Source organism: Ctenocephalides felis, unplaced genomic scaffold, assembly GCF_003426905.1.
Source record: "Ctenocephalides felis isolate EL2017-DRISC unplaced genomic scaffold, ASM342690v1 CF-g0.4_SCAFFOLD_00845, whole genome shotgun sequence".
Classification (NCBI taxonomy): Eukaryota; Metazoa; Arthropoda; class Insecta; order Siphonaptera; family Pulicidae; genus Ctenocephalides; species Ctenocephalides felis.
Genome location: NW_020536999.1, coordinates 48,195,222 through 48,207,415, shown reverse-complemented (window position 1 = coordinate 48,207,415; position 12,194 = coordinate 48,195,222). Strand labels below are relative to the sequence as shown.

The window sequence follows — 12,194 nt, the reverse complement described above, 5'->3', positions numbered from 1 at the left end:
CGTTTCGGAGGAGTATATTTGCATACATCATTACAGAATAATTCTATATATATATATATATATATATATATATATATATATATATATATTTATATATCTATATATTTATATATATATATATATATATATATATATATATATATATATATATATATATATATATATATATATATTAAGAAATTTCTAAAATCACCTTGCAAATGCTTTCAGATTTTAATAATCAAATTTTATCAAAAAGTATTAATCCTATCATTCAATTTACGTAAAATGCAATCGTTCAATATAACTGAAATGATTTGCATATCCCGAAGGCTTCCATATTACTACTTTTATTTTACTAAATCTTGCGCAGAAATCAGTAAAATTTACTATTATCATAAATATTCTTTAAGTGATTTAATTTAAATAATACTGTCAATTTATGTTGAACATAGTTAACAATTTATATGTGCCAATACAAAGTATAAGTGAGTCTATTGCATTTGATTTGAAAACGCTCACTTTTAAAATTTATAATTTGTGTTGCAAGCAAAAAATATCGGATTCAATTTTAAAATTATTTTAGGCACTTGATTGATATTAAATCGTATTCTTAAAAGCTTACATATTTCTTTTTCTTTTTTAACATAATTTTCACAACTGTTCTACATGAAAATTCACCACATTAATCGCCACATTAATAAACAAAAAGTGAAAAAATGTACAGTTGCAATATTTTTCGTAGATTGGTAATAATATAAGCAATAGGGCAATAAAAAGTGTTATATCAGACATTTAGACACAATTTTACTAACAAAAATTTCATATTTCACCGATTATGATCGTATAATATGAAGTGTAATATGAAGTATTATTTTAATAAGTAATCCAGCATTGATTTATATACATATTTTTGTAAAGTAAGGAATATATGTAAAGGGCATTTATATACATATTTTTTGTATAGTAAAGAATATATGTAAAGGGCATACTTTGCATAAACAACGGTATCGTTAAACATTAATAATAAACCTTTCACTTAGAACTTCCAAGTCGTAAGACTATTTTTAAAATACTTTGAAATTTTGGTTTATTATTATATATTGAACATTTTAGAAATTCAGTTATCAATAATTATTTATATTTTTTGGATTTTTATAGTTTATACAATTTTTATATTTTCTTATTATTAGTTAATATTGGCCTATTATTGAAATATCTGTAAATGGTATGAGTAAAGAGCAATCTTAAGTGCAAAGTTTTGCTAAAAATACATTTTTGAACTTTTTGCTATTTAACTCAAAAATGAGATCGTTTATTCATCAAATACGTATTAAAACGCTTTTGAATCATTTTTATAATTCTGGTCATAATACGTTCTTAAAAGATTTCAAAATTCTCCAGGATCTCTTGAAATTCGTAGATGGTAAAAACAATTTTGCGATAATTATATATATTAAGGAATTTCCAATAATTTTGGATAATTTTTTTACTATTACAACTGAGTGAATAAACCGATTTCTGCACATTATTCTGATGCAAGTATCTTACATGTAACCGACTAGTACAATAGAACATTAGAATTAATGTTACGTGCATTCAATTTGATTCTTGTGCAAAATGTATGCATATTCAAACAATGCAGTACATAGAATCAATATAAATGAGGTGTAAATCTCAATTAAACCTTACGACACAGAAATAATCTGAGCCAAAGAATTGTTTTATCGATATCGTTATTGGCAAATGCAAGCTGATTTGACTATTAAAGTACATATTATAAAGGCGATACAAAACTATAAATGACATAAGATAACGATTTGATTTTTACAATTGGAAAATAAAATAGTAGATGAAGAACAATCTTTTTTTTATTCACTTCTATATTTACAAACCTCCAGTTGAGAAAATTTAGTAAATTTGTGGAATTTACAATTGTCATTGTATACTATAGTGATATGTTGGAAAAACAAGCCAATAGTTGATTTTACATTCGTTATAAATAATAATAACAATATTTATATCATTAAAAAACAATCATAATCATTGTTTTTTTACTTCTGTTATTCTACACATTCATATTTTGAATTCATATTTTTCTACAAATTATTGTAAAATTATGTAATTATAAATGTATTTGTATTCAGGTTTAGTAATTTTAATCATATAAAATGTATTTATTATACTCTATTTTTGAATATGTATATGTGACCTATCATAATAATACTTTTTAAGCAAAAACTGATATATTCTTTAAAATTCATTTCTTTATACATTTAATAACAAAAGCTCTGAATTTTTTAATACTTTTCAAAAGAAAAATTATATTTATTTTTTTTAAAAGGGCAAAAGATCTAAATTACATCATATCCACAAATGTATAAATTGTAACACCTAACACTGAACATGGCAGATATTCGAAATTTATAAAAAAATACCATTTGTTTACGCACCATTCTATATTTTTATCACAATTAAGAGTTTGTCATGGCAATTTTTTCTATGGGAATTCTAATTCATATTCATATCATTGAGTTGTGCTTTTATAAACCGTTATTAATAGAAAATGATAAAAATAGCAAAACTAATGTATTAATTTTTTGAAAATTATCTGTCAAATAAACCATTAAAACTATGATATTTATACGTTTATAAAACAGTGTACTTTCTCTCATCTTGTTTGGTAATAAATCCCGATTGCAGGATATAACGTAATGTCCTATCCCAGAAGCAATACTTACAGGATTAGAAAACATGTTTTTGTCCAAATACCTTTGACATTATAGAAAAATTAATTAAAAGAATTTATTGCAGGTATCAAATAAAATGATTTATATTTAAATCTTATATTTATGAAAATTGAATGGTCTTATTAACGGTTCAATAAAAGTCCAATTCTATTGTAGTGATTATTTGTAGTAAATCAAACATTCTCTTCTATTTTCTATTATCCAATCAGAATGTAAACATAATTTTAGCTAATTTATTGCTTAATAAATCGATCTCATTTATATAAGTACAATAACTCATAATAATAAATAGAGAATCAGTTTAATATTTTATAAAGGATTATCTTCAATTAGGAATAGTTTATTCTTGCATAAGTATTGTGCATTGTTAAACCCTGCTTCAAACCAGTTATTTAATTCATTCTTTTGTATACAAATTTTATATAAAATTGCACAAATTATATATTTACAGAATTTTACTGTCTTATATTCATTGATATTTTTGAAGCCCTTAATCATGTTCTTGATAAATGAAATAATATTAAGTGTTAAAAATTTGTAGAAAAAAATAGTAGGAATTGCAGCAATTTGAATAAATTTGGCTGACATTTTTAGCTGTTTTTTTGTAGTAAACAATGAACATATGAACATTCATATGTTCTATTCAAAACGCCTATGTATATAGGTAATATTTATAAGAATCTCTGAGCAAATATTCACTTTCAAGTTCTTTAAGCCACCTCAATGCCCTTTGATAATTTCAATTTACGTAATCCCACATATTGATATATTATTTAATAGGTGAACAAGAAGTAATATTTTGACTCTAACTATCATTATAATTTATAAAACAAACAAGCTAATAGTTTATCAATGATTACTAGTACTATTACTAATATTATATTTTACTATAGTGTTTTTTTTTAATACAGAGAACTATATTGAGATAAGTTATACAGGTAAAAATTTAATTCGATACAAAATGTTGTATAGATCTTGAAATTTTAAATAAAATTAATTGTAATCCAGATGTATGCAATTAACAATATCAGGTTTAAAATTTATTTAGATAATAAAAATGATATATAATATAGTTTTTTTCATAAACTTAAAAATTTGTTCTTGATACTTTATTTTATTCACATTAATCTGAACTAAAATTTACTGCAAATATTCTCTTGGTTAGCAATAATTTTTTTAGGATAATTCTTCAAATTTCTTTATATATAAAATTAACTTAACTTTAAAATTTCGTTTTGGATGCTCTCTTTTATTTACGTTAATAAATTTTGGTTAAAATTTATGATAAGTTGAAGTTCATTGTTATACCTACAAAAATATTAAAACTAATTTTAACGCTGTCAATTGTAAAAGGTTAATTATAAATATATGGCTTTAGATATTTCTGCAGGTTTCTCAATATAACTAAACTAACGTCTTAAACACTTACATTACATTAGTAGCTTGTTTACATTAGTAAAAAATTAAAAACTATACTTTATATGAATAACTATATGAACTATACTTTAATTTTTACTATTGTACTTATTTGAAAATTGAAAATTTAAACAATTGTACTTAATAAATGTTGGGCAAAAATTAAGTTGACCAGTAAGAACTTTCTTGTAGCGCATAATTGTAAATGTAGTTACTGTAAATAGAAATATTGAGTAAGATGTTTAAAATGTTCTTGATCATCTATATAAGACACTAAATCGATTGTTCATAAAAAATCTAAGAACTAATACTACAAAAAAAGAAGTGCAGAGAAAAATGTAGTTTTACTTACAATCAGTCACAAAATAGGTCATTAGGAAGTTTTTTTCAAATGCTTCTGTTATGATTTTTTTTGTACTCTATTTTATTTAGCAATCAGAAATGCATAAGGATTCCTATAAGCTATATAAATTGACAATATTTGAGAGCGATTTCTAAGAAGAACTTTAATGAGATCTTCTTAGTTAAACATTTGATATGATAATGTTATATTGAAGATAATCTAATTATAAGACTAAGTCTAAAAGCCAATGTCGAAATTGAATTTGTTATGAATCTGTCATGAATTTGATCCAAGGACCAAGATGCTTTACTGCAAGAATGTTGAGTCAGCCTGTTTTCTTACTTCTGACAACGCTGATTATGAGTACCCCATTTCTCATGAAAATGGATAAGTTCACCTTCAATCATTCATTCACAAGCATTTATCCAATTTTATACCATATTACATAATTTCACCCATATTTTATGCAACTCCTTCAGAAGTAAACGATGGCTACCGTATGCAAAGGCGCTGGTGATTTACTCGCATTCAAACAACCGTAGGCCTTTTATCGATCACGGGCGATAAATAATAATATGTGGGTCACATTTAAATCAGGATTTATAAATGAATTCAGTTTAATATGAAATTGCATCATTCTCAGACGGTATGTACTGCGCATATATTCCGTAACCGCAAAATTTAAATTTTATGCCAACATATGTAACAACATATTTGTCAGGCTCAGGATGTTAATAATATATTATATTGTTAATTAGTAGGGTAAGTTATAGTATTGGGCCGAAAAACGAAAATGAAAATTTTTGCACATCTTCACGTTTTAGAGGTTTCTGAACATTTTAGCATACTTCAGAAAATTGTGTGTGTGTGTTTTGTATGTTCGCAAGTTCGGATGCACAGATCAACCGATTTTAATAGTTCAAAAAACATTCGATTTTTATTGATAGGGAAATGTGCTGATTAGTTTTTGGCAGAGGCAGGTCCAGCCGTTACAAAGATACGTAGCAAAAAGTGCAGAAAATAGAAATCGAGTTTTGACAGAATTCAATTCAATTTGTAATGATTGGGAGAAGTGGTGATTAGTTTTTGGCAAAGGCAGGTCCAGCCGTTTTGAAGATACAAAGCTGAATGAACATAAAATAACAGTTTTTGAGGGAACGGAGTATCCAATTTGAATTTTTCAAAAAACATTCAATTTGTAATGATTGGCAGAAGTGGTGATTAGTTTTTGGCAAAGGTGGTCCAGCTATTTGACAAAACAATTACTTTTGTTAATTTTTTTATACGATGTTACAGTATTTATAATAATCGATTTGAAAACATTTAATAATCCTCGAACATTTTGTTACGGTACGGGAAATTCCAGCAATTTGCCTTAAAGGCAAGATGCCATCACCACTAGTTTACACCTATATCGAATTGAATCACCTTTTTACGCAAATTATTCAAAAATATGTTAGATTTTTATAAAAATAAGATTCTGGGCAAGGATCACCAAATAGATCAATATCAAATTATTCATTTACTGGATATACCATTAAAATAGAATATTTAATAATTATTTATATTTTCATGCTTTTAATAATTATTTATATTTTCATAAAATGTGTTCTTCTTATGAATATCATCTATATTTTATTTTATCTTTTAAAACCCGAATATTCACATAACTACTCAAAATCCTTATTCTAATAAGTATATACTATTAGAGCGCACTTTTCTTTATTTGGTAATATGTATGTAATCTATATTATGCAAGCTAATAGAACATATTTAGATAAATTTTTTTTCATAAACTACAATATTACTTTCAAAAGGTTTCATAAATACTACCAACTATATAATAAATTAAAACAAAATCTTATGCTAATAAATCATTAATTATGTATCAGAAACAAACGAATATCATTTTGCCTTGCCAAAAATTTTAGACATGTCAGTAATAAAGTCTAAAGGCTAATACATTGATGTCATTCGGAAGATTTCTATTGATTATCTGCTGTCAATTACTATTTGTAAGGATGGGAAATGGTTAGTAAAACAACTATTTACTGTAAAGATATAGAAACAAATTTTAGTGATAAGATAATATGGCACCTAGGCTGGAATGCGATTCTTGTAGATCTAGAGAATATATTAGAGCAAGGTATAAATTTATATTTTATTGATCTGGATTGATCAATGCCACGAACTTCTTACCATAAATGAGCAATTTAAAACTGTAAATATTCATTTATATGATTTAAATAAAACTATATTACCATTATTACAGGTCAAGTAGAAACAGCTTGTTTAAATACACGACAAACCTGTAGCTATAACAATCTGCAAGATTATTTGAAATCAATTCGCGACATAAAGAATGTAAAAATTCAAAAAATTGCACGATCTCAAACTGGTCATGGTGTTTATGTCGTAAATCTTACGTCCAACGATGAAGAAGAGATGTGAGTCAAATTATTATTTTATATGCAATTAAAAATTAATCGTCAGTTTCATTAATAAAAGCTGGATAATTTTTTTTTAGTCGGCACTACAGTAATTTGACGGATACTAATACTACAAAAATAAAAAAGATCACAGTTTGGATTGATGGTGTGATAAATCCAACCGATTGGGTATCTTTGCCTGCTTGTGTATATATTTTGGAGCAGTTAATTCATCCTGGTATAGAAGATCTGGATCTTCGAAGTGGAATAGATTGGTATATTGCGCCTTTGTGCAACCCATCTGGTTATGAGTTTTCAAGAACCGTAAGTAAATCGGGAGTGTTCACTCTGTAAAAATGTACCCATGAAATTTATGCTTGAATAATATAGCTATTATTTCGTAAAGTCTCTTTAACAGTAAAAATAAGACATTTGACTTGTTTGCCCCCCTGGCCGTAAAAAGGACTAGTTGACAAATTTATGAAAAACAGTGCAATATGATAAATTAGCCGGAAATTTTACTGAACATAGTCAAATAGTTGTTTGTTTGATATATGATATTTGTTGTAATATACATAATTGTTTTGGTTTTCACTATATAATTAATTAGTCAAATTGGACCTTTGTGACCTGTTCGACTCTTTTTCTATTTACAAGTAATTACAATCTGCCTGGTAAGGCATTCATTAATTTTGGTGACAAATGTGTAGATACATGATTTTAAAATTTTACCCAGTGGTAGTCAAGTTTGAAAATTGTTGATAATAGTTGGGATGAAGATGCGTTAAAGTAATAATAAGTCTACATTACATGTTGATTTGCTGAATCTGAAGGGTTTGTTCTTTTGGGTCTTCTGGGGATGTTTGAGAAAAGCAATTTTTTGCATGTTGGTTCGGATTCAAGTCAATATTTGTACTTAGATGCATGTCTTCTGATTTTTTCTGTTATCGTAAACAGTCCTGGTGGATCAGCCAATTTGGGACATACTTGAGCACCTTGAGTATTTTTTTAAGAATTTTATTATATGATCTTTGCATAATGTTTATGTTGGTTTGAATATTCTATATATCATTTGACTTTTTTAGAAAACGCTACAGAAACGAAATATTGTTAATTTAATTAACTTACTTATACTTTTTATTAGTATTTATATGTTATAAAACATGAAGATCTAGACCCAAATATTTATTACGAATTTTTTTATTCAGTTGGTTCGCAGATGGAAAAAGAACTTCAGAAAACGCGATTGCCCATGTGTGCACTGTGGAGTTAATTTGAACAGAAACTTTGACATACATTTTTATGGTAATTTAAACTTGTCAACTTAATGATTTAAATTAAAACGATATTTATTTATTTATTTATAAGAACGGAATTATTTTGAAATGATTTTTGTAATTATCTCATTTCTTCATTGAATTTTGGATTTGGTGAAAATTGAAGTCGCTAGTATATATTAATTTGCGGCGCTTAAGTTCTAAACAATATTTTGTTTTTGCTGTTTATACAAATATTGCTGCTTATACAAATATTTAAGAATATTATCATACATTACTCATTAAATTGAAAATATTAATAATTTATAGATGGTGTTAATGACCCCTGTTCTGATAATTATCGTGGTGCTTATCCTGCTTCAGAGCCTGAAGTCAAAGGCTTGTCAGACTTTTTAGGTAAATTAGCTTTCACAAATATAGATTTATATATCAGTTTTCAAACAAACAATGATGGAAAACCACGAATTTTAATTCCATGGGCTCACACCAATAAGAAATGTCCGGAATACCGTAAACTGGTAAGTGCAGTTACATCTTGCAAAGATGTTACATCTTAGAAAATATCATTGAATTTTATAAATAGATATATATTCACATACATACAAACGTTAATAGTCAGATAACTAATCGTTCGATAATTTTCATCAATTGCAACTTTGTACGTAACGATTATCACTTGAATCAAAAGGAAGTGAACAATTATTTCTATCAACAGATAATCCACAACTTTTTAGCATTGAGTGAAAGTTAAATTTCAAATTACTAATATTTTATAAATGAATTTTATTGATTCGACATAGACATTGACAATAAATAATTTATTTTAAAAGACTTCTCGCACGTCAAGATCTTCTTTTTCCAAATGGTTAATGAATTGTTGAATTTGCGGTATTGCGTCTGGAGAAATGTACTTTTACTTTTCGTCGGATGTGAAAGAGATTTGATTTGGGATGAGCATTTTTTGCATTATCCTCACAAATATGACGTATCTTCAAATATGAATAGACTCAATAATAATAGATTTACTTTGCATCACTTATTATTATTATTTAGGTATTTTATGTGATATGTGACGTTATTTTAGCAAATAACACAAAAACTTTTTAACAAATATATAGAAATTTTAACCAATTTTAATTTAACAAATATATTAGAAAAATGAAAATGTGTATTTTTAAATACGCAATGCATTTTTTTTTTTTCAAAAATACAATAAAAAAATATTTTATTTAAAAATCGCTTACAATTATATTAATACTATTTTTCACACAATTAGAATATAATAGTATTTTTTTATTGAATTGTATTGAATAACTATATTTCAAATGAGTACATATAACGAAAATATAAAACATTTTCTAATAAAAGTTTGAAGAAATTGGTTCGGATTTTCAACATACAACTTATGAGTATTTCCACTGTTTGGTAGTAACCCTTTGGCATACGTTATATTTAAAATATTTATCTTCTTATTTGGCATACGATTTTAATAATTGCTGGAACAATGTTTAATTAATCTATCGATAAAGAGGAGTTTTAGTAGTGCAGACGTAAGAACTTAAGCCTTACAATCACGGGAAAAACTCACGTGGTTTCGAGTTTAAATCCCGCATTAAGTGCATCTGCTTTTACTTAAAAATTTAGACATAATTTATATCATTCACTATATTAGAAGTATTTAGCAAAAAATATAACTATTAGGCTGCTTTCTAATAAAGCTAGATGATAGTAAATACATCACACTCATAGAACACTGAGAATAGTTCTGTTCAATTAATAATATAAAAAAAAACTGATGTAAAATATGTTGTTCAACACATGGATAGGTTTATTTAGACTCCTAAAAATTCATTTATACTTGCAAAAATATAAATAATGCACAAATAAATTTTCGATTAATTATTGTCGTTGAAATCTTCATAACAACTAGTAAGAAAAACTCTGATTCTAAGTTTTTTAAAGAGAATTCCTGAGTAATCTAAATTAAGAAACCGATTCAGCCGTAAAATAGACTAATGTTTTTGCAAAGCTATGTTACGTAACGTTCTGCATACAAAATGGTACTAAAATCTGTTGAAAAGCTATGTTTTTGCGTTTCAGGCGTATTACATATAAAATGTAACTTTACTCATAAGTTATTACTTATTATGCCACATCACAAAAATGCACTTATGATAAGATTCTTTTGTTGGCGTTTGTGCGTTTTCTAGATTAGGAGCTTCTCTATCTAAAAAGGTCTTTCTCAAAGTAGGCGATATCGCCCCCCGGAGGGCGATTGTATTATCCAGGGGGGGGGGTAGATAAGAGGTCCCTAACTAAATTTTTTTACATGTTTACACAGTTTTAAGTAGCGTTTTATTTTCTCTTACTGGTATTTTTTTTTAAATTTAGAATGTAAGGTTACATTAAAGCACACTATAACTATATTATTAAAATTTCACAAAAAAAACGTTTTTAGAGATTTAATAGGTATATAAAATTTGGCTCTACAAAATTTTTGATTTTTAAAGGGGGTGTTGGAAGAAATAAGTTTGAGAGACGCTGATCTAAAACGCATGCTTGCACAGCAATCACATAGCCTTTTGATAGTTTTTAGTACCACTTCATATGAAAAATATTACGTAACATTGCCTTGCCATAACAGTGGTCTATTTTACGTCAGAATCGGCCCATAAGTGATATTCTACGGACTTTTTAGTTGGGATTAAAGAGAAGCAGAATACTCACACTGAATCTGAAATTTATCACATTTTTAGTATAAAATCGCCAAATGGATGTCGAAAGTCGTTCGAAAGGACTCTGGCAATCATTACTCCGTGGAGCACTCGGCGAGCAAACAATTGGCCAGTGGGACGAGTGCCGATTTTGCAAAAGCAATAGGTTCCCGATTTGTATATAGCATTCAGCTCCCAAAAGAATCCAAAGATTTATTAGAAAAGGATGCTTTCAGTCTGGTTGCTTCGGGAGTTAGAAAACTGAAAAAAATGCGAGATACTCGAAGTGCTCGATCTAAGGCTCTGAAACACCAAATACGGATCGAGAATATTACTTGTGCACTTTTGTTGGCGTTTGTCAGTATATATTTTATTTATTATAGTACGAGTTTGTGAACTGAAATTTATATATGTTAATAAATTGTGTTCGACTTCGTACGTAAGTATAATATTTTTTTTTGTTATTTCTCAAACAAACAATTCATATAGTGTTAATGACTCAGCAATCCCAATTGATTGAGTTAATAATAACTTTAATTTATTTATCATAAAAATTATTAGTTTTATATTTAGTGTCTAAATGTCTAAATTTTAGAAATCTAACAGGCTCGATCCAAATGATAATTCATGGTGTCCACTGTCAATGTATCACGTTTCATCACCAATTTTTTAAAATGCATATTTTTCTTCATTCAGCTTTCAATTCCTTGTAATATTTTTTTCATAAATAATCTGCATCTTTCTTTGATCTGGTTGCTTTTGGTTCTTTTATTTTACATTTTAGGGCAAGTGCAATTTTGATCAAAATCAATTTATTTTTTTTCCTGGTATGTATATATTTATAATCAATTAGAATATATATTATTCCTTAAGACTATATGTTGGTCTTTATGCCGTTAAAGAGTTTATCTCTAATGAGATACCTCCTTTTTTAACATTTTATTTCAGATCGTATGGTAATTTTTTTTTTCAATTTAGAGTAGGAGATTCCAGACTTAATTCATTTAATTATTTGTTTGGGTGACTTAATTTTTTGTGATATTTTTTAATTATCATTCATTTTTTATAGTATATTTTAGCAACATGAACCCATATCGGTTTTCTTGGGGCTTCAGAGTTATGACCTATAATGTTTTTATATTTCTTTCAAACTTAGTTAAGAACTTCAGAATTCTTCCTTTAAAATATTTGTATCAACACTTTTGAATTTGAAACTTCTCCAAATATTTTTTTTTCAATCTGTGTTAAGAAAATTACTATCTTTATAATCTATACACAATGGAGCA

The 12,194-nt window shown here is 26.7% G+C and overlaps 2 protein-coding genes across 2 annotated transcripts in view; both read left to right on the top strand.

Annotated features, from left to right (window-relative positions):
• Positions 1-6,509: 6,509 nt before the first annotated feature.
• Positions 6,510-7,271, top strand: LOC113384624 (metallocarboxypeptidase A-like protein MCYG_01475). The gene is made up of 3 exons (XM_026622374.1): positions 6,510-6,519; positions 6,761-6,935; positions 7,016-7,271. Exons 1-3 carry the CDS (start codon positions 6,510-6,512, stop codon positions 7,269-7,271), a joined length of 441 nt encoding a protein of 146 aa, XP_026478159.1.
• Positions 7,272-10,968: 3,697 nt separating this feature from the next.
• LOC113384613 (loricrin-like) overlaps positions 10,969-12,194 on the top strand; it is a 47,978-nt gene continuing 46,752 nt past the window's right edge. Inside the window, exon 1 of the mRNA XM_026622364.1 lies at positions 10,969-11,265. Within this exon, the coding sequence (XP_026478149.1) occupies positions 10,969-11,265 (297 nt within the window). The remainder of the gene's footprint in view (positions 11,266-12,194) is intronic.

Bases quoted from the DNA above. Each gene is read 5' to 3' on its own strand.
- LOC113384624 (XM_026622374.1), top strand. The intron at 6,936-7,015 runs GTGAGTCAAATT...ATTTTTTTTTAG, and splicing joins TCCAACGATGAAGAAGAGAT to TCGGCACTACAGTAATTTGA.